Here is a 23,747-nt window from a genome sequence, read left to right on the forward strand (position 1 = left end):
TCTTCCCAAAACTGGACAGCCCCAAATAACATGTATTGGATTTGTGGTAACCTAGCCTATCTGTCCCTTCCTGCAGATTGGCAAGGGTCATGTGTATTGGGGTGGATAAGACCTTCCTTTTTCCTCCTCCCGATCTCTATTAAGCAAGAGCTAGGCATCCCTGTGTATGATACATTATCCCACAGGAAAAGAAACACCGATAATGCCTTTGCAGGCTTCCCCTGTCAATCAGAACATACAGGGGATACCTGGACCCAACCCCTATATATATGATTAATAGAATCATTCGTTTACAAGCTGTTTTAGATTTAGCTGGCCAACGAATAGATAAAGCTCTAAACACTCTAGCAACTGCTACAGACAAATTATGCACAGCTGTCTACCAAAATCGTTTAGCTTTAGATTACATGAGATGCGACAATTAACCTATAATCCTAATCAAGTATGGCAAGGTATTGATTTTAAAAATATTTTTAGTTCCTGGTTCCCAAAACTACCAGGATTACAAGCTGTAGTAGCTCTCATAGGTGTGATTGCTGCAGGATGCGTTATTCTTCCATGTGTGTTACCAATTTTTATTCGCACTATCTCCAATAGTCTATCCTTGTTAGCTGAAAAGCGTGCCATTGCACAGGTTAATGCCCTCTGGGAAAAGGAACCTCTGTACAAAGTCATACCCTCAGAAGACCCTGATGCGTGCACTCGCACAGATTTTCGCATGGGCAGTGACGAAGATCCAGAAGAAATTTCTCTATAAAACTAAAACAGAGGAGATGCAGTAATAAATTAGCTTGTATAGTTTCGGTACATACCAGGCCTCAAGGCTTCAAGGCCTCACGTAGGCTGAAAGCGTACCAGGAACAGACAACATCAATCAACAAACACGTCATCATGGGCAAATAACTGGAATGCAAACGCTAATTGGCTACTTAGTACCTTTTAAACTGACCATGTAACTGTGATTGGATGTTACTATGTGTGCACTAATATTCTTACTCATGTAACTTAATGATTGGATAGAATTCACCGCTTATGATGTATCACTATGTGTTTTTAATAAAAGAGCTTCCCGAACTTGTGATCGGGGCAGCTCACCCAAGATAGAACCTGCGTTGGTGTCTTTCTTGATGCATTCGACCACCCAGTGAGAAGCCTTCCTAATGCGGAGCAAAGCCGCATACAGACACTGGGGCATCCTCATGGTCATATGATCAAAATTCAGATACTTGGCAGCTGACTCATATTTATGACAGGTGCAGTGTCCCAGGGTCATATGATCATCTTTTGCGACCTTCTGACAAGCAGTCAATGGGGAAGCCAGATTCACTTAATAAACATGTTACTAACTTAATAACTATGGCAGGAAAGATTGTAAAACGGGACAAAACTCACTTAACAAATATCTCAGTAACAGGGCTCAATTGGGCTCAATTATGGTTATTAGTCATACAATACCTATATATAAACCATTCAACTTCTTATTTTCTTCTAGTCAAGGAAAACATTGGTTCTAGTAAGCATATTGTTTGCTCTGAAAATAGCATACATACCTATGCTTGTAACAGTCCAGCTGGAAAGTTAAAATAACATTCTCAAAATAACAAGTGCTTAGAAATAAGTGAAAAAGATATAACAGGAAAAAAAATCAATACATAAGATATAATATAGATTATAGACTTACAACCATTCATTTAATCATCATTTGAAATTACAACTTTAAAATTAAAAAATTACACTTTAAAAAAGCAGAAAGCACTGCTGTTCCATACAATGTTAACAAATATTGTTAGTAGTCATTGAGACACATAGAATGAAGACAGATAGAATATGTTATATCTTTGTGTTTTGTTCCTTTTGTTTTTTTTAATTTGTATTAATATTTTAAAAGCAATAATAATTTTAAAAAGTTAAAATAACGTTCTAACTGCCAAATCTTGTTGCATTTTTTTCTGTCCAGATAACATTTTAACTGTTTTTTATCTGCTGAGACCGTAATAGCCTTGTTTAAGCAATTAACAATCATTAAACTAATTAAAATTAACAATTAAAAATTAATGAGCTGAGGAAAATATCTGACGCCTGCCTACAGGGGTCCTCTATAGAGAAATACAAAACATCCTCTTCCAGGAAGTTATGTTTACTGACTTACCAGCAGCTTGGAAATTCTTGTGCAACTTAAAAGCTTCATTAAAAAAACCTTTGCTCTTATATGCCAACATAAACAATTTGTTCTGTCTAATCTTAGTAACAGTATTAATGTGGAAATAGGACAAAAAGAACACAACTTATAAAAGCCTAACTTCTAAATTCCCTGCCAGCCTCATACTGGAGAAAAAAGGAAAATAGAACCCCACAATCATTTTTTGTAGTAAGTAGATATTTAAAGATATAAAACAATATAGGACATAGTTTCAGTTGCTTTTTTACTTATATTTTGTAATTGTGTTTCTGAACAAATCTCAGTATAAAAGCTTAGAAAGAGGGAACTTGACAACAATAACCCAACCATGTCAGAATTGACTCCAAATATTTCTCAGCATTAGTCAGCAAAATGTTATAACTGGTAGCCAGACATAGGTTTGTTAAAAACAGATCATGCCAATCCAATCTTATCTCATTCTTTTATAAAGTCACTAAATTAGTAAACCAACGAAATGCTATGGACATAGTATACTTAGATTTCAGTAAGGCATTTGACAAAGTAAAGCAGTCGGTTGGACTTCTTGGAAAGTTAGAAAAGTGTGGAATAGACAATATCACCATCAGATGTATTTTTAGCTGCTGACAAACCATACTCAACGAGTAATCCTTAATGATACCATATCCACATGGAGAGAAGTAGTGGAGTACCACAAGGCTCCGTCTTACACCCAGTACTGTTCAATATCTTCATAAATGACTTAGATAAGGGAATAGAAGGGGAACTCATCAAATTTGCAGATGACACTAAATTGGCAGAAATAGCCAACACCCCAGAACAGAAGCTCAAGATCTTGACAACCTTGAACAATGGGCCCTCTCCAACAAAATGAATTTCAATGTGGAGAAAACCAATGTTTTATATTTAGGCAGGAAAAATCAAAGGTATAAGTACAGATTAGGCGAGACCTGGCTCAAAAATAGGTCTTTGTGACAGGGACCTTGGAGTCTTCGTGGATAATCATTTGAATATGAGCCAGCAGTGTGCAGCAGCAGCCAAAAAAGCTAATACAATCCTGGGTTGTGTAAACAGAGGCATAGGATCAAGATCATGTGAAGTATTAGTACCACTTTATAAAACCCTAATAAGACTACACCTTGAATACTGCAACCAATTTTGGTCACCATACTACCAAAAAGATGTCGAGATTTTGGAAAAAAGTTCAGAGAGGAGCAACTAATATGATCAAAGGCTTGGAGACTAAAACATATGAAGAACAGCTGCAGGATTTGGTTTGGCTACTCTAAAGAAAAGAAGAATCAGGGGTGACATGATAGCAGTATTCCAGCACTTGAGGGACTGCCACAAAGAAGAGGGGGTCAAATTATTCTCCAAAACACCAGAGTGCAGGACAAGAAACAATGGTTGGAAACTAATCAAAGAGAGAAGCAATCTGGAATTAAGGAGAAACTTCCTAACAGTGAGGACAATTCACCAGTGGAACAGCTTGCCTTCAGAAATCATGGGTGCTCCACTACTGGATGTTTTTAAGACAAGTCTAGATAGTCACTCGTCTGAAATAGTATAGGCCCGTGATGGCGAACCTTTTCCACACTGTGTGCCAAAAGGGCACACGCGTGCCTGCACCCATGATGCAATATGCGTGCAACTCCCCCGCCACCCTGTGCATGTGTGCGCGACCCCCCTGTACCACACACCTCTGTGCATGCGCACGCAACCTCCCTGTACATCACTTGCTATGCGCATGCACATGCATCCCCACCCATGTGCGACAGATACCCGACAATCAGCTGGCTGGTGGGGGCACGCATGCATGTGCAGTGGGGCTCTTCTGGGTAACCTCTCATGTGCCGGCAGAAGTGGCTCTGCATGCCACTTCCGGCACGCATGCCATAGGTTCGCCATCATGGGTATAGGTTCTAATGTTTGAGCAGGGGGCTGGACTAGAAGACCTCCAAGGTCTATTCTATTCTATTCTATTCTATTCTATTCTATTCTATTCTATTCTATTCTATTCTATCCTTCGGTTCCATATTTACTTAGAAATTATAACTGGATTCACAATTCATGCTAAGAAATAGATATTTATTCAAACTATTCAAACCATAATTTGTTGAATAAGACATGATGGGCTCAATTCATACAAAATAGTAAAAAAGTGTTCAGGTGACACTCTTAATCACTGGAGTAATTAATCATGCACACCACCCCACTCAACCTTTAAAACCAGATCCTGGATTCACCTACGTCTGCTGTTTCTAATTAGTTGGAATTATAATCTGAAGCTAACAGAGAAATTTATTTGCAGCGATTTACTAGATTCTTTTCAGTCTCATGTTTGCAACAATCTTTATCTTAAATAGATTTTTCCCTCATAATCACATCATTTCAACGATCATGTTTTCATGGTTCCTTTTCTTTTATTTATGTTAGTTTTTAAATAAAGGTTTGCTGCAATTATCACTCTTGCATCCTTTATTAATTGCCTCAATTTTTCATCCCCTGTCCAACTGGTCATCATCAAGAGAGGGGCTCTGAAGAGGTCTCCCTCCTCAAACGGTACTGGAACAGTCCATCTTAGTAACAGCCCTTATTCTTTAATACAGATGGCCCCTATGCTGTATGTAAATGAGTCAAAGCATTGCTATTTCTGCACACATACAATCCTTGAGGTAGTTTAAATTAAAGAACACCTATTAGATTTTTTACAAATAAGAATGTGTATGTCACATTTTTTAGTATGATTTTGCTGAATTACGGTATACTTTTTAGTATGATTTTGCTGAATTACAGTATATACAGAACCCTTGTTGATGGGGTCAACCTAGAAATACTTTTATTAAATGTAAAATATAAATAAGTGCAAATTTTTAACCACAATCATGTTTTTTTAAATTTACAATATACATATACTTCTGCTTTAACACCATATTTGAATTTTTGCTTAGATTAGAAAAGTCTTGATTTCAAGCAATCATCATTTTCATTAATTTCATCTCCAACAGTACAATCATATTTATCTCTTGGAAAACATTCATTATGTTGTACTTTTTGGCAAGTATGACACAAGGCAGTTTTATTCAAAGCATGCTAACAGAATCTCTAAACTAGGGTCTGCCTTGAAACTCAATGTATTGCTGCCCACATGGCACCAAATAGGAGGTACATTTATTATTTATTTTACACCCCCCCCCCTTTTTATTTTTATAAATAACTCAAGGCAGAGCACATACCTAATACTCTTCCTACTTATATTTTCCCAACAACAACAAACCTATGAGGTGGGTAGAGCTGAGAAAAAGTGACTGGCCCAAAACCATCCAGTTGGCTTTCATCCCTAAGGTGGGACTAGAACTCACAGTTCCTGATTTCTAGGCCAGCACCTCAATCACTACATCAAACTGGTAAATGCAGTACAGTATAGCAAATCATTATAACTGCATGGATACATATACAAACTGCTGATTCTTAAGGAAAGTATTAAGCATTATATAAGTATTCATAGATTTTTAATGAAAACCTTTCAAATGCTTTATTTTGGATGTAAGGGCAATCTGGCTGTGATATCTGTAACCTCACTGATCACCGGTGTTGATTTGGCTGATCTGGCTGCCTAGGCAAGTATCCTCTTCCTCCCTCATTGAAGATACGATCCCAGATAGGAGTGTAACAATCTTCGATCAAGAATATACAATAGGTCCACAATTGTAGACAATTTAAGAAATCTGTACTGTGGAAAGTTAATGGGCAGTTTTCCAGAGTATGGGCTGCTGCTATTAATGTGCTAATGCTTTCAGGTCTCAATGTAACAAGTCTCTTTATTCCTATGTGGCTGATTAATAAGTTTAGCTGGCTAGAAACTGGAAATCTATATTTTGGGCTCTTTAAAAAATATTTTTTCCGTCTGGATGAACAACAAAATATGATTCCTAATGGAACATTGTTTTTTAAATCATTCTCCCTTTATTTGTGTGACTGATTTGATTTTTTTGGAAGTGTTCTCTGGAAGTGAACATTCACAGCCACTCTGCCCTATTTTGAATATCTCCTGGATATCAAGGGAAATTAATAGTAATGAAAGGGCTAAAAATCATTCTCATTTATCTCTAACCTCCTTCAAGTAATATATTAACAAAATTAGAGAATCAAAAAACACATTACCCAAGCAAATAAAATCCTGTATACTCATCAAAAAACCCTCACCAACTAAAAGAGGTCCATACACTAAAATATTTTTTTTCCGAAGGCAAAGTTTTATGAAGTTTGCTGCCAAATCTTCAGGGAAAGAAGAATCAATCAACCAACAGAGAAAGACAAACAAGGACAAAATTCAGTGACCTAACATAAATATTCTCTCCTATATTATGCCTGGCCCACAGAAACCACCCAATTCAGATTAACAAATACAAAATAAATCAAATATAGTAGTAATTAATGTTCTCCTTCCGCCTTTATGTTCATATCCCCCAGAGTTTCACTTTCTCCTTCAGCCATTTTCCTTAAATTTCCACTTACCGGAATTATTAAAACTTGAAAGAACCCCAGTGGGATCATAGTTTGGCCAGCTTGCCCCTTACATTTGCAGAGTGGGCCCCTGGCTGCGTGACCTTTGGCAGCTCTTCCAAAAAGGGAAGAAGGTAAAACTTCCGTGCCTAGCAATCCAAGTTCCTTATAAAACAGGAAGCCAAAAAGTAAGGAAAGGGTGGAGACATAAATTCCCACCCACATGAAATATTAGTCCATCCACCCTATAATGTTCAGAGGAATCTACTCATAGCATGTGAACAAGGCAGTTAACCCATTCATTCTCAGTAAACTAAGTCTTGCAAAGAATCCCATGGAAGAAGACTAGATTTTATTTTCAAAAGACTGCCAAATAAGATGCTTCAAAGAAAACATTCACTTAGCTAATTTCATCCTAACTTTCCTATTTTTCCCAAATTCATTATAAAAGGTCCATAACACCATACACTTAGAAGAAAAATCAGGTTAGACTGTGATTTAACATGTTTAACACAAGGTTGTATATCTGATTTTAGATTTTGTTTTAGTGTGGTGTTAATCCAGTCAATTTAAGCATATTCCACAAACCATGGTTAACTATGGCAGTGGTGTGTGAAAAGCAACATGCAACATGCCAACTGTAGCATGATTGCTTAATCAACAAGCAACAAACCAAATGGCTCAGTGTAATCCATGTGCACATGTAACTAAATGTTGCATTTGGCTATTGCCCTGTTAAAAACTTTTGCAGGAAATTCAAGTCAACTATCAGGGACATGTGGGGTGGACCTGGCAGAAGATATAATTTCCCTAGCATTTTAAACACTTTTAAACAATCACTATTAGTTGCCTTAAAAGAGCCAGTTTGGTGTAGCTATGAAAGTGCTGGCCTAGAAACCAGGAGATTGTGAGTACTAGTCCTGCCTTAAATATGAAAGCTGGCTGACTTTGTGACTTTGGGTCAGTCACTCTCTCTCAGCCCAATGCACTTACAGGGTTGTTGTTGTGGGGAAAATAGAAGGAAGGAATATTAGGAACGTTCACTGCCTTGAGTTACTTATAAAGTAATACTGGTAGCATTAAAATCTAATGAATAAATATATAAATAAGGCAACCTGCGCTAAGAAGTCTGAAAATATCACAAGGGCATATTCTTGAAGAGAATAATTTCATTGTTTTTTGCAACCTCAACCTGCAAGTTTATCAGCTATAAAGGAGGAAAGATAACAACATACATGAGGAATTCTGGGAGTTGAAGTCCACAAGTCTTAAAGTTGCGAAGCTGTGAGCAGACGCGTAATGACAGCCGTAACGCCCAGAAGAGGCGGCGCCCGTGAAGTGGCCGCTCCTGCTACGAGAAATTCGCGCTCATTCAGAAAGTCCTCCATTCAGACGCCCTCGCGAGACTGACGAGATGGCGAGCGGCAACCGGCAGTCTTTGAAGCGTCCCCGGAGCCCGGATCTCGGCAGCCCCGCGCCTGCCAGCAGGTGAGGGGCCCAAAAGGGGGCAGCCTCGCCCGCGGGAAATTTAATTCGGTCATCCATCTTTTTATTTATTTTTATTTTTTTCCTTCCGCCTCCCCTCACGCTCAATTATCAGTATTCCGAGTGGAATTAGTTTGCTGGACTAAAAAAAACGTTCATGGCTAGTTTATGGTTTAGCTTATTGTGCGAACACGCCTGGCGTGATTAGTTTAAAGTTGCGTACTGTATATTTAGTTTAGCTTCCTTTATTGTCATTGCACCTCGTACAACGAAATCGAACACCATCTTCAGTGCACATCATGACCATGAAAATAAACACAAGCACACATCCTTCACCCTCCACACATTGAACTGAAAACCCCCGACACCGCACCAACACTGCACTTTACAGCAGAATTCAAAAGAGCTGCTGCCCTGGGATAGAAGCTGTTTTTCAGCCTATTTGTAATACTTCAAAAAAAGGGTTCCCAGGATAAGATGGATCTTTGAGAATGTTTTGAACTTTCTTAAGGAAGCGGGAGCTATAAAGCTCTTTCAAGGAGGGGGAGAGGGCAACCATTGATCTGGGCAATGACGTTAACCCTCTGGGGTGCTTTCCTATCTGCCACTGTGCAATTGGCAAACCATGCAGAGGTGCTGTATGTTAAAATGTTCTCTATGGTGTAGCAGCAGTTTTTCATTCAGTTGTTGTTTTCTGAGAAGTCTCAGGTAGTATAATCTCTGCTGGGCCCTTTTGACCAGGGCTGCAATGTGAGCATCCCAGGTCAGGTCCTCTTTTAGGGTAACACCCAGAAACTTAAAACTGGCCACTTGCTCCATTCGGTCTCCGTATGGGGGTGTTATGCTGTCAGTTAGTTTAATGCAGTAAACGGGGTTAGTGATTTGGCGTCTCGTGCCAGCAAGGCACTTGAAAACGAAAATTGCCTTCAGCCCCAGCCAAACCAACCCTTGCAAGGTTGGTGTTGGAAGGAAAATCCACCTGGTTCAGTTCCAAGCAGGGAGAAAGGCATTGGAAACAACATGGAAGCTGATTGGAAAGATAGTTTATTGAACAGAACCACCAATACTAGGGGTCTTCAAACTTGGCAACTTTAAGACTTGTGGAAGTCCACAAGTCTTAAAGTTGCCAAGTTTGGAGACCTCTGACAAACAGAGTTCTGGGTCAGCTGAAGAAATGGTTGAATGAGTGGATGGATCTTTATAGGTTTCTGTGACTTTGAAGTTTGAACTGCTCTGAAGGGGCTTGTGTTCTGAAAGGGTGTTGAGCAATTCCAATTGTGGCTAATGGCTTTCATCCTGGGTTGGATCTTGGGTGAGGAGCTTTCTAATCCTCTCATTCTGCCTTTGTTAGCTGTGCTTCAAGGAGTTTCAAAATATCCTGTCTTGAATGGATTTCTGCCTGCAGTATTTGCCTTGCTTATGAATAGTGCTATCTAGATACTTGCCTTCATCTTCCAATAAGCTCTTTATTGCTTAAGTGCTGGCATTTTCTGTGGACTATTAAGAAAGATTTGGGAGCTGCTTTCTGTCTTTAAGAGCATGCTTCTTCATTTCTCCTTCAGGGAAATATATTCTACCTTTTTAATATTCCTCAAAATATTTCATTCTTTGTTGGGGGGGAGGGGGCTTCCCATAGTGGGATGGTCGTTAAAGTGTTGGACAAGATGGGGAGAGAACCAGGTTCTACTTTACCCTCATTCAGAAAAGTTCATGGAGTATCTTGACCAGCCTAACCTATTTCACAAGGATGGCTTTTCTGCAGAAAAATAGAAAGAGTGCCACTATAACTTAAACTCCTCTGTGAAAGTTGGATATGAATATAATGAATAAATTTAGCCCTATAAGCTTGCTATAGAATAGTGTGGAACTACAAATAAAATTGTTTGGAAAACAGGTTATAAGGTGTGCTTCGTTACAGATTCTAAAGAGAACAGAGATGACTGCTTATGGGAAAGCTGTACTATTGCAGTGTCTTTGCTGCATTGGTGAGAGTTGAAATAAAACTAACTCTGATGGCATTTCCAGATTTAAAGTATTTCTTTATGCTGTCTATATGCAGAGTATATAGTGGTTTGCATACTTTTGTTACAGAAATCTTTAGATAAATATCTGTCTAGTTTTAGGACTTGTATAAATGTTTTAGAATTTACATCTTTATGCAGAAATATTGAACATTTGAAAGCTTTCACCATTTTAGAAAAAAATGTAATTTGACTTAATATTACTTTGAAAATACATTTCTCATTTTAGCCAACATTGAGTGTGTTGCAGCTGTGATCATGGTTATACTGTAGTGGATTTCCTTTGTGCTATCTGAGCTTGCATGATTTCTTGCAGAGGTTTTGTTATTTGACTAGGTAATACCATCAGTGCTAAAAGGGAGGGGGATTGCAAATGGCTTACCCTGTCAAAGTTGGTGGAAGTGGTCTTAATTGTTTCTTGATTGGAGTATTGTTTACTTCTTGATTGTTGGTTTGGTATTGATATAGAATAAAAATACCGTAATATAATTGGAAGGAACCTTGAAGGCCTTCTTGTTCAAACCTCTACTCAAGCAGGAGTCTCTATACCATTGGACAAATGGTTGTCCAATCTCTTCTTAAAAACTTCCAATGTTGGAGGACCCAACTTCTGAAGGCAACCTATTCCACTAATTGATTCTGTCAGTCAATTTCTTCTTGATTCTAGGCTGGCTCTCCTTTTCATAAGTTTCCATCTGTGGCTTTTTGTTTTGCCCTCAGGTGCTTTGGAGAATAGGATCCAAAACTGTCCCTTTCTTCTTTGTGACACACTCTCACACAATGGAAGATTGCTATCATTTAATGTCACCCCCTAGTTCTCCTCTTTGTCAGACTAAACATCCCAGTTCCTGCAACCATTCTTCATATGTTACAGCCTCCAATCCCCTAAATACGTTTGTTATCCTGGTGTTAAACTCTGCTTATTTGGCTGTCGATCACAGGAGAGGAGGTATGGATTTATTTAATGACTATCCAGTAGTTTCATATGAATGGGGAACAATACTGTAGTAAGAAGGCAGATGATAATTTCTATTGCAAAATTCTTAAAATAACATGTGATTGCTCATCAGATATTATTTTAAGAATTTAAAAGAATAGCATCAGCTGATTGCCTATTGTCCAGTGTAGCTCCAATTTTTAAAATTGGATGTGAGAAACCAAAGCTTGATATTCCCTTAGGGTAAAAGGGAAAATAATTATTTTTGTAGGATCCGATCTCAGTCAGTCACAGGGACAGGTGGTTTATTCTTCCAAGCTGGGGTGTCAAACTGGCAGCCCACAGGCCCGATGTGTCATGTTCAGGCCACGCCTACCCCAGCTCCGCAAAAGGAAAAAAAATGTCATGATACGTCACATGATGGCAACGTGACGCAGTGAATTTGATATCCATGTTCCAAGCTCGTGCTTGAGTCCATGCTTGGAAGAATAAACCTCTTGTCCCTGTGACTGATTCAGATCAGATCCTGCAACATTATCCTGGGACACATATATTTGCCTTCATTTGATAATTATCATTCATGAGATGCATAACTAATTAACCTGTCTTTCATCCCACCCCCTGCCTCCATCGGTTTAGCCAATCTATGTATCTGATGAAGTGACCTGCTGTTCATGAAGGTTTATAGCTTTATACCTGGAACCTCCGTGGCTTAAGTCTTAGGTCCCCCTTGGGCCAACACTCAGCTCGGCATCTAATTGGTGGCTGCCCAGTACCACTCATTCAGACGAGGAGGCAGGTCTTGATCCAGGCCCACCTTGAACTGATGAACCAACAGCTGCTCCAGCCATTGTCATAACTTGCCGGCAAGCCAGCAGAACTCCTGGATATAGTCTGGCTCTGGTCGGGGACCCTGCCTTAGCACCATCAGCCCCCTTCCCCCTCTGCGCTTGTGGCAACTCCATCTCGGACGTTGACAGGTGGCTCCCCTCTACCTGGAGGAATGTATTTGGAAGAGAGTAAACACATGGACAGATTAATGGGGTGCAGCCAGGGCCGGGTCCCATGGGTTCCCTTCCTGGGCTTGAGGGGATTTTCCCTGTGGAACCTGTTGGCCAGCTTTTCTGCTCATACATCCCGACTTCTCACCCATGAGGCTTTGGACACAGGGACTACTTGGGAAAAGTGCTAGTAGATTCCTTTTGCTATTTATTGCTAGAACAGATATGCTGCTCATTAAGAAGTAAAGTGAAAACACAACAGCCAATATAGCAATAAAAGTAAAAATAAAGTTCCCTTCAAGTTGAACTCAACTCCATGTTAGTTTCTTAGCAATAGTATGTGAATGGTCTGATGTTACCGTCTTCTGGGAATTTTTTTCAACTGTGCATTCCTAAGTTCTGGAGTTTCTAGTATTCTTTCATCCAAGCAGTAATTACATCTGACTGCTTAGCTTTTCTGAAATCATTAATGGTTAGATTCTGCCACCTGCTATGACTGTTAATAAACCCATTGTTTATAATTAATATTTAACATTTTTTATTTTCAAAGGTCAAAGCAATTTATATGGAGGTTTTTATTTGTTTTAACTCTAAAAGAGCAACATTTATGTCTTCATTCTTCACTATAAATTAACTTAATCATATTTTCCAGCATTATTTCTATCTCCGATCTTCAATCCCAGCGTATACCTTGCTGTAGTCGTTTAACCTCGAGTTCTGATGAATTCAGAGAATGGATCCACCAAAATGAAACTATTTTGCCTGACCAGAAATATTTTGAACAAACTCGCTTAATGCTCATAGGCTACTTGAGAAATGAAACGTCAGGAAAAAAAGATAAGATGATGGATGGAAGTGTTTATTTGCAAGATAACACTGGAGCACTTCCGTGTGTGGTATGGTATTAAGATGTTCTGTTGTTTATCTATCCAGAGTGCTGCTTAGGAGAGAGACATTATAGCTCTTAGCAGAAAACAATAAACTTAAAAGTGAAGATTGTGGGCCTTTAAAATCTTTCTCATTATGCACTGGGATACATTTTGGGTGTCCAGTTTAAAACAGAATAGTGCAGCTGAATCAAAGACCAAGTCTTTTAGTTTCTTGCAATCATCCATTAACTCTGGTATGCTCACAAACAGGAGTTGGAGACATGCTCCTCCATGCTTAGCAACTGATTTTTGAAATAACATTGATTCCAAGATTAACAGCCAAATATAGTATTTTAAAAAAACATAAAGCAGCAGGATCAAATACAGTTCTAGTTATCACATATATTCATGATGCAGTTTGCTAGACTGTTTATTCACTTGTTTTCTTCTGCTTCGTTCATTCATGCTGCTAGTAAATACTAAAACTGATGTTCAAATGAAGGAAGCTGAATTTCCCTCCCCCCTTATCCAATAGGATTTAGCTGGAAACATTCAATATATTGTTTTGGAGAGGGGTAAATAAATCACTTCACTGTCTAGTAGAATTAACATAACGTGCATTACATCCAAACGGGATTAGCATGATAGGTATTTCTATATGTATCTACAATTTTCAAATAAAAGGCTGTTGTTTTTGAATAGCTAATGTCACTTTTTCTCTTTTGGGCAGTTCCTGCATTTTAAGCTTGAGTGGCTAAACCATCTGTCACTCTTCCCTGGTTGGATATATGTTCCTCAAATAGGCGAGGGCAGAACTGGATATTTGGAGATCCTAGAAGACCCAATTCAAGTACAGTCTGGATCAGAGAAAAATCTTAGTACCATCCCTGTTTTCTACCCTGGGACAGCTGCAGACCTGCTTAGTGCCAGGTAAAGATTTACTATTATTTAGGCTTTTCTTTCCTTAATCTCATCCATTTTCCTTCCTTAATTGTTAAGAAAGTGATGATAGAGACAGCCTTTTTAACTTAAATGCACATTTTCTAGGAAAAGGTGTGGCTTCTTTAAAGAGCTACAGATGGTACAGCTTGTGCCACTCACAATTATTGAAACACCTTTTGCACTTGGGAAAGCATTATTTTCCATTAGCTGCACATCCCTATCTGCAGGTATTCACTTTTGTGTAACTTTTTGAAGTAATCTACACATTCAGGAATAATGGATAATTTTTTTAATAAAAGTTTTATTTAAGTTTTTACAAAACATACAAATACAAATAAAAATTTTTTTTTTGAGAACAGCGTGCCCCCGGGTTATCACTTCTCCATACAGACATACTCAATACATATTTATCTGAAACATTCCAATCCATATCTTATAACTATTTTTGCAATTTTTCAATAGCTTTTCCCTTTCTTTACTTCCTATAGCCTTATTTTAAATTATCTCATTCCTTTCTTAATTCAATTACATATCTTTTTCTAATCTTTAAAATCTTTCTAATCAATGTTTTTATACTTTTATCTGTCCTGTTTACAATTTCATATTATCTTTTATCATAAAACAAATTTTCCCCTGTAATTACTAGACTGGAGTGTAACACCTTTGTATCTTTTTTCAAATCTTGTTTAAAAATTTAAGTTACACTTTTACAGTTATAACATTAATTTTTTAACCTCTATTTTATAACACATACCTATTTTCAATCGAACTCTGCTTGGTACATTCCCTTAAAAATACACACTAAATTCTTAAAAGAAAAAAGTATATATGTATATATATCTGTGTATATATGTATAACAATAGTAAATGGAATAATTATTCTATTCAAGTACAGCTCTGTCATTAATATTAATAACAATCTTTTACATTTCTATTTCTTTTAACAAACATTACCTAGTAATATCAGTTGTCTTTCACTTTAATCATCTATATTTCATATTTTACTTATTACTGTCTTTAAATAAAAGACCAAACAATATTTATTAACAGTAGTCAATAAAGTTATTATTCTTATTCAAGTTTATCTTGTCAACTGATAAAAATCTTCCATGTTTCTTTTCAGTTTTTTAAAATGTTCTTTTTAAATCATTGAGAGCCTTATTCTCTTTACAAACAAATATTCCACTACACATCAATAGAAATTTTTTCTATCACTTTAATCATCTAACATATTTTCTAACCCTTTTCTATTTCTAATATAACAATGCTATCCCATGCACCCTTGCAGAATCCTTGCCTTAAGTTAAATTTTAACCGTTGTCTCTGTGTCTTTTAAATAGGTTTATACCTTTAATTCTTGTACCCTTTTTCTGTACCTCTATATCTTGTTTCTGTCCTTTGTAGCTTCTTTTCCTTTCCCTCTTCCCTCTCTTCTCCTCCCTCCCGTTTTTATTCCCTTTTCTATTTGATTCTCCCTTCTGTGATCCTCCCTTCTGCTTCTTCCTGATATTATGATTACTTTTCAAATTACTCTTTTTTTGGTTGTTGCTTCAGTGCTTAAGTTTTTAACTCCCTTTCCCCGCTTTCCCTTTTTTACCCCACTTAAAATTGCTTGGTCATTAAAGATGGCTTCTTCATTGTCCTGCCCTTCTTGTTCTGCCAGCATTTCTTGTTGTTTTTCATAGTTCAAGATCTCCATTTCTAAAAATTGAAATACGAAGCCAAAAGATCCTTTTCTGTCTTGTGCTTCTTTTTTGTTCTTTAAGTCTCATTTTTAACTCTTGAAGGAGTGATGCCATTTTAAAAAATGTTAAACACCCCCCAATTGATTTTATTTTGTTTCATTAGGATCCTCCATCCAAAGTTCCAGGAATCATCCAATAATCCCAAACTGTTTCTTGCTTCTTTTCTCACTTTCTCTTTCCGGGGCTTTGTTATCTTGTAACAAAGTTTCAGCTACAATGTATCTTTTGCAAGCCTTGTTAAAATTCCACTATCGATTTTTTTTTTTAAGTTCCAGGTGGTCTCCTCCATTTTCCAGATTCCACCCTCTTTTTTCCTTTTTCCCTCCGCTGCTTTCTTTCTTTTTTTAAAGAAAAGTTTTAAATTATCCAAGAATCTTTATCCCTTTGACACTTTATTTTCAGCTAGAAATAGCCTATTAATGTCAAAGTGGATTAGTATCAATTTCTTATTCGAATCTCTTCTTCTTAATGTTCCAAGTCAATTAAAACTGTCAATGTGAGAGGAAAAAAAGCCAATTCCATTTCCTTTCTCTTTCGCCACTTAAAATCTTTTTTAGGAATAGTATTAGTCTTTAAAATTCAGGTTCCAGGTACCTTAAATAGATGTTCTCCATTCAACCCGGTCAGTCAAACTTTCTCCTTTAAACTTCCTCCTGCACAATCTTGTCCAGTCAGGTTCTTCTTTGAGGTGGCCATTTCTGATCATCGCTGCAACCGCCTTTGGGAAAGGGAGTAATGGCCAGCCGAGGAGGAGAGATATGGCTCTCCTCAACCCTGCTGACGGCTCTCCCTTCTTCACCACCACTAAGAGGTGGCTTCAGCCCCGAATCCGGGCGGCTCGGGGCGCTCCAGTGGCGACCATGGATCAGAACTGTGCACGATCGCGATTTCGGTCTGTCGCCAAAGAAGCCCAAACCAGAAGTCCAGGAATAATGGATAAATTTTTAATTGTCCTCCAAATAAGCTGAGTTAGGATTGATGTTCTATTCTGCTGATTAACTAACGATATTGATGAAGTATTGGATCAATGTGAATCAGATTATTTATTTAATTATTTATGAAATTTGCCTATTGAAACCAGTAATTACTTGAAACTCTAAACAGCTTACAAAACATAATAAAAATGCAATACAAAATCAGAATAAGGATTAATTAAAATAATTCCATTTAAATTCTCAATTAATGCTAAACATAACAGGCTAAAATATAGAAAAATATACTCTGGCTACAATTGAACACCAAAGGTTTTCTAGAAGAACCATGTTTTTATCTTCCAGAAGGTTCGGTGCCATTGGTGCTTCAAGAGTCAGGCTGCTGCACAGAACATGCACCATTAGCTCTCCCTCATTATAGCTAATAGATTGGGAACCTTAGGGACTCCTGCTTAAATATTAATAGCAAAGTATTTGAATTATTCTGGTGGTAGTGCTTTATGAATGGACTGTAGTTTCACTACAGCAGGAACCAAGGAAGTGGGTAGCAGAGTAACAGTTTAACAGAATTGGAAGGGTCATCTAGAAGTAGAGTCTCTGGAACTTGTGCAATAATGTGCCTCAAGGAGAAAGCATTTTTGGGCCCAGTTGCCTCAGCCAATTGTTGCCAAGCTTTCAGTACACTGCTCTTTTATAAAACAGCGTTTTGTAATTTCTTTTCATCTGTAGTAGAATTTGATTAGTATCAGCCAAGGGATTGATTTTATGCCTATAATTTGGGAATAACCACTAAACATCTACATTCGCCCTGCATTTGGGATGTAGGTCCTACATTTGGGATGTAGGTCAGGCCTGGAACTTGATAATGAAATTGTAATAATGGTAACTAACATTCATAAATCATTAATTGGGTTACAGTGAAAGAAATAGAATTGTGTTTGTGTCCTTTTTGTGTGATTTTGCAGCATCTAGTTGTCCATGATTAGAAACAATGCTTTATGAAATGTACATTTTGCTGATCTGCCAGGACTCTTTGCTTTTTCAGGCCTCAGAATAAGAGTACAGCAAAGGTGAATGTGGCGGGGGAACTAAACAGGTTGACTACTATTCTCTATTTCAACCAAAAGTGTTTCTTCTTCCTCTTCCTGAAGTGTTTTAGTTCTTCTGCTTGTGTTCCAGTGGTAATACAAGTATGTTTATTTACTATATGTTTATTTTATTCTTTATTCAAATAAGAGTTATGCCTTTTCTTAAGTTACTACAGAAAAGTTAGTTGATGAACAACCATGACCAATTATGAGGTCACTAATTAAGATATATTGTACATATTTTTGAGGAAGTAGAAGTTGGGTTGATCTGCTAGGATGTTTGCTAATCATGTTTGGGATCGTGTTTGTGTTTGCATGACAACCAATGCGGGTTGGTTTTCTTCATTATTAGGCTTGGGAATAGTAAAGGTAGCATCTTATTATACATGGATCGCCTAACAGTACTGCTTGTAGATTACAGTATTCTTTCCATTAAAGGAATCCATACAATATACTGAAAGGAAAAACAATAAAGCAGTCTCCAGTGACAATGTGGAATAGGCCTTCATTGATACTGAAGTATTTCAGGGGACCTTAGAATCAGGAATAATTCCAAACCTCCACAGCTGTTCTTATAAGTGCTGAATTTTTACCTTCTTCCTTATTTCTCTATCCTAGAAAACTCCCCACTTGGTTTGGCATCATGCACTACAGCTGGGGCACAAATATGTCCTAACTGACTTGAAGATATCTTGCCTCAAAAGTTCTGGGCAGAGTGTTTTCAGAACCAGCTCTTCCTCATGCCTTCTGCCTTACTGCAAAGAACAAACAAAGGAACAATGTCTAGATGTAAATCCACAAGGAAGACCAATGATGGCAGCTTCCATTCTGCCGTCTATACAGCCTGAGAGCTTATTGAAAGTGCAGAAGGAAGAAATGATGCTGGGTTCTCTTAGAAAATCTGAGCTCATCTCATATACAGTAAGTAAATTGTGACACGTATATTAAAAAAAAAAACCCTTTGTTTTGAAAATTTCTTCAGACATGACTCCAGTAAGCAGTACAAACTATTTATTGTATAATCTTTCATTATTCACTTTTCAGGGTACTATCACTGAAGTGTTAAATGCCCAAGCTGGCCTCTACAAACTAGATAACAAATACATACTTTGTCTTGCTTATCGGCAGATGTTGAATACTGGCTGCGGATTCCGACCAGGAGCATGTATAGAGGTGAGTTGGCTTGGAGTAGTTTATAGTCTCCATTACAAATGTGGTTTTAAACAAAGTAGACTGTTTGAAAAGAAGGTAAGAGGTTGGCATTGTCATTCTGTTTCCAGTACAGTTATGACAGGAGAGGTTTCTGATTTAAAAGCAAGAAAGCAAGAAATCTTTACTGGAGAAGGATGTATTCTGACAAGGATTGTGTATAATGTTGAGCATTGTAGTTTCCTAACTGACTATAAAGCCAAAATGGAATAATTACTGTGTGAAAATTATTGGAAAGATTTTAAAAAAAACTTCAAATGTTTTTTATGCTTTACATGTTAGCTTCGAGATGTCCATCTTCTGAAGATGCCTTTACCTTCTATTCCTGCTGCTTTTGGAGCATGTCTACGTACTACCATTGTGCTAAAGAGTTTTTCAGCATACAGCATATTACATCAGCCTGTAAACTGCTTTGGAAATCATTATCTGCAACTACTCTTGCATTATAATTTAAGCCTGTCATTCTATCTTTATCTGGTCAACTTTCTGGAAATATTTAAACAAAGGTGTGTGTGATTAAAATCAATGGCATATGATAATATGTATAACCTTTCTTCAGGCAAACATTTAAGGACTGGTGCTAGTTTTCTATAATATATTTTTTTCTGCAGTTTAAGACTAAAAGGGTGAATATGTGCAATCCAATGCACATATTCAGAGAGGCACATGTATGCACCTCTGCAATTACAGGTTGCACAGAGTCACATGCAAACTGAATTCCCAGGAAAGCAGCCAGGATGCAAATCTCCATGTACTTTGGTCACAGGCTGTGGAACTCCCAACATTGTAGATACAGGTCCAAGTAATAGGGTAGCAGTTTTCAGACAGACAGCTCTCAGAGTGAGTGAACAGGATAGTAGCAGATGATTTTTGGCAAAGAACAGGTTGCACTCAAGAGTCTAAAGCTCTGAGAGGGAGCAAGGAAAAAAATATTTTCTTTTGGTTATACTTCAATTCCTAAAACATTCAAAGGTGCTTTTTCAAAAGGCAACTGGACTTTGTTTTTCCTTGAAGACATTTTGCTTCTCATCCAAGAAATGTCTACAGATCTTACTGAATGGTGGAGAATGGAAGGATATATATTCCTTCCAGTCACCTGGTTGATCTTTCTGAGGGTCGTTGTGGCCACTTGGATGTTTATCTGTGCCCTCAGGGCCACCTGAATAGTGCAAATGAGTGTGGAACCTTCTTAAACTTCTCTGAGCTTAGCTGCAGACATTTCATTATTGTGAAATATTCATTATCAACATCATTAGTGTTAGGCCTAGTTACCTGATGTTACCTAATGTGGTAATGAAACATGTACAAGAATACAGCAAAGCTCAGAGAACACCCAAGACTCCACAGTTTAAACATGAGCTACAAAAGCAAAGATCTATTAGTCTAGATTGCAGAATATAAAAAGTGGATTTAAATTGTGGCGATAGACTCCCATTGAAGAAAGCCCTCCTAGAGCAGTTTGGTAGTAAAACAAATTACCCAAAGGGACTACCTTTTATTAGTTGTGTCCAAGCATAAGACAACCTTTATTTGTGGATATTTTTAATCTGGATTCCTCCAGTGAGCAGATGGTTGGATTTCGGAGCCTTCGTGACCCTTTCCAAGTCTGTGATCCTATTCAAACAATATCTGAGGCCTAGAACTTCCCTACATTGTATATGCCCAGAGAAGGATTTTTCTCATATGTTGGTGAATAACAATGTCTAAATTATAGGAAAGTGATTATTATACACAGTACAAATATTGAGATAAATTTTGAGCACTTATGAAATCCCCAAATTTGTTTGATTTTAACATCCATTATTTTGGACTCATGTCACTGGTAATATTGGCTGAGTTTCTTGGAGTTGAAATGTAGAACATCTGAACAGCACCAGTTTTTTGGGGTACAAGGACTAAATAGGCTCAAGAAATTATGTTGAAAGTTACTCTGAATTTGTTCTTTGTCCTGTGTTATGTTCTTCAGATTTCCCCCCTAAATTTTCTTCACCTGAAATTCATTTTCCTTCATTATATCTCTGAAGAATGTAATGTTATCTTAAATCTTTCTAGGTTCTGTTATTTCACTCAGCACAAAAAGTTGCTTTGTTTTACCCATCATTCTCAAGGACTTATAGAGAGGTTTATTGTTCCTATTCTGAATTCCCTGCTGCTACCCAAGAAGCAGGAAAGAAACTTCCATGCAGAGATCCTGGAAGAAAAACACAATTGTCTCCTAGACCAGGTAATACCTTTTTCCATAATCCTGTATACTTAACTTCTATGTGAATATAACTTAACTCCTAAACTGGGTGTTGGCAACCCATGGCTCCAGAGCTGCATGCGGCTCTTTGGGCCCTTTGCTATGGCTCCCTGCTGGGTGATCCCACCATTGGCTGGCCCCGCCCCTCACCCTCCCCTCCCAGTCACTCTTCGCCTGGCCTGAGAAAGTAAAGTAGATGGCTGGGTATGGAGAAGCGGCCAGGCTGATTCTCCGGTGCCTTAGTCTTGCTGGAGCTTCTTCTGGTCCTTCTTGATGCTGGGTGTGCCTTGGTCACTTGGGGAGACGTGCAACCTGCTCTCTGCCCTGAGACACTGGCCTGACCCATCCGTGACCAATGCTGGCCTCGCTAACAGGGCAGGTGGGGTGGGAATGGGATCTAGGAGGAGGGGACGACGGAAAGGGGGACAATCTGCAGCTGAGGAGCAAGCACGAGCCGCTATGGCTTTCGCCAAAGACAACCCTCTTCATGCGACCCTCTGGCCAGCTGGGAGGGCATGCATGAATGGAGATACCATCAAGCGAGTGGCTGGGCTTGGCCAAAGTGTAGTGAAGGCGCACGGAGCGGGTAAATTGACCAGCTGATGGGCGAGCGTCTTTGGCAAGAAGGAGGAGGAGTAGGCTCATGCCTAGGGGGGGCGGGGAGAGAGAGAGAGAAAGAAAGAAGGGAGAAAAAGAGAGAAATGAGAAAATGATGGAGGGAGAGAGGAAAAAGAAACAAATGAGAGAGAGGAGGAGAGGGAGACATGAGAGCTGGAGGGAAAGAATGAAAATGAGGGAAAAGAGAGGGAAACAAATGAGAGAGAAGGGAGAGAAAGAGAGGGAGAGGGATAGGAAAAAGAAAAACAAATGAGAGGGAGAGAGATGAGAGAGACCTTTCCCACAGAAAATAGTGGGAGCCACAAAATCTGGGTAGGCATGGCTTGGGGAGGTCATGTGACAGGGGGGAGTGATGTGGCATTGGCCATGTCCATCCAGGTTTTATGGTGTTTCCTTTTCTGTGGGAAATGGGTCCAAATGCCTCTTTGAATGTTTAAGGTTGCAGACTCCTGTCCTAAATCTTTTCCTAGTACCAGATTCTGGAGCCACCATATCAGATTCCACATTTTGTCCAACTGTATAGTATGATTGAGAGGAGATCCTGGGAAAGCTGTGGCCCATTGGAGCAGTTACATTCTGCCTCAAAGATCTGCAACCTAAATATCCGAGAACTAAATTGCAGATTGGCCCAGAACTACTGCATTTTGTCAGCTGAATGTTTTAATCCTCCATTGGTAAGTATGACACATTCTCAAGGATTGAGAGAAAGAATAAACATGAATTTACTCACTCCATGTATGTTGACTCCTGGCAAATGCAAGGACATTTCCCTGCAGTTTCTTTCAAAAGTGATTTGTGCTTGCTTCCTTCCTAGGGCTAAGAAAGAGTGACTGGCCCAAAGTCAACCAACTGGCTTTGTGTCTGACTAAAATTCAGTCTCCAGCCTAACACTTTGACCCATACATCAAATTAGTTTCTCCCCTTTTTCCTTTTTTCCTCCCCCTTTCCTCCCCCCCCCCCCCCCCCTTTCCCCACCACCCCCAACCCCCCCCCCCCCCCCCCAAAACAAAAAAAAACAAAAAAAAAAAAAAAAATAATCCTTTCTTCTCCCTTCCCCCCCCCTACTTTCCCTCCCCCCTTAATCCCTTATCAGACTTGCCTCAGCTAGGTCCCTAGGAAAGAAAGATCCTTGATTCCATTTGCATGAAGCTATAAGTCCTTTTACTAAAGATTAGTGGTTGCAAACAAAGCAGACTAGAACTAAAGTTCCCGCCCAAAAGGTTATAAAATTTTCCCCTTCTTCCTGGCCCTTCCCTCTTGACTAGTTCACCTTTGACCAGATTTTGGGGAACAGCTGGGATGTTTGGTGCAATTCACATTCCTTTCTCGGGCTCTACTTCCTTGAAGTCTGGAACAAACTATTTCTCACAACTCTGGGTTTCCGTCAAGCCTGTCATCCACCCTCCCTCTTGACCACCTCTACTCCTAACATGCCAAATGCCTATTTCCTCTCCTTCCCCTCCTCCAATGACTGATGGCAGAATGCCAGTGAAGCATCAAGCTGAAGATGGCAGATCTGACACTAGTTCTCTAGTACTGTAAAAAAAAATTGTTGTTTAGATACTCCTAGAAAAATAGGCAAAAAAGTATTTTTATAAGCATATAACATAATTAGTGAATAGTTTTATTCTTTTCCTGTCAATGGCTAATAATCACCTTTTATTTTTTGGGTGGGAGGATAGCTGTTGCTTGGAGTGCTAGAGTATTCCAATAGAGGTTCCCTCCAATTACGAGACAGAAGTGACAGTCTTCCTTGTATAATATTCCACAAGGATTGTAGACCATTCACTGACACATCACTAATAGGTATGTTCAATATTTATTTCACTGAGTTTTATCTATAATTTGGAGGAAATATAGAATAATGGGCCACTTAATAGCAGCTATACTATGAGATTCTACAGAATATTAGCGTAGAAACTGCCAGTTCTTGTGCAAATTCAAGATAGTATGTATCACTGGTTACAAAAGACAGAGTTTAGAAAGAAAAACTA

At 38.5% G+C, this 23,747-nt stretch overlaps 2 protein-coding genes across 4 annotated transcripts in view; one reads left to right on the plus strand and one right to left on the minus strand.

Moving 5' to 3' along the window:
* LOC113417192 (tumor necrosis factor receptor superfamily member 1A-like) overlaps positions 1-6,851 on the minus strand; it is a 44,100-nt gene extending 37,249 nt beyond the window's left edge. The window contains exon 1 of the mRNA XM_026675442.2: positions 6,677-6,851. Coding sequence (XP_026531227.2) covers positions 6,677-6,715 — 39 coding nt within the window. The 5' untranslated portion in view covers positions 6,716-6,851. The remainder of the gene's footprint in view (positions 1-6,676) is intronic.
* Positions 6,852-7,680: 829 nt separating this feature from the next.
* CTC1 (CST telomere replication complex component 1) overlaps positions 7,681-23,747 on the plus strand; it is a 29,441-nt gene continuing 13,374 nt past the window's right edge. The window contains exons 1-10 of one of the 3 annotated variants that reach the window (XM_026675426.2): positions 7,681-8,152; positions 12,761-13,004; positions 13,708-13,907; positions 17,642-17,786; positions 18,303-18,605; positions 18,729-18,857; positions 19,176-19,399; positions 20,946-21,117; positions 22,224-22,427; positions 23,436-23,559. In XM_026675426.2, the coding sequence (XP_026531211.2) occupies positions 8,079-8,152; positions 12,761-13,004; positions 13,708-13,907; positions 17,642-17,786; positions 18,303-18,605; positions 18,729-18,857; positions 19,176-19,399; positions 20,946-21,117; positions 22,224-22,427; positions 23,436-23,559 (1,819 nt within the window). In that variant the 5' untranslated portion in view covers positions 7,681-8,078. The remainder of the gene's footprint in view (positions 8,153-12,760; positions 13,005-13,707; positions 13,908-17,641; positions 17,787-18,302; positions 18,606-18,728; positions 18,858-19,175; positions 19,400-20,945; positions 21,118-22,223; positions 22,428-23,435; positions 23,560-23,747) is intronic. The other 2 variants (XR_015747927.1, XM_026675428.2) reach the window with 2 other exon arrangements.

This window comes from Notechis scutatus, chromosome 2, assembly GCF_049901735.1.
Source record: "Notechis scutatus isolate UNSWTSFEM ecotype Mainland chromosome 2, rNotScu1.2, whole genome shotgun sequence".
NCBI lineage: Eukaryota > Metazoa > Chordata > Lepidosauria > Squamata > Elapidae > Notechis > Notechis scutatus.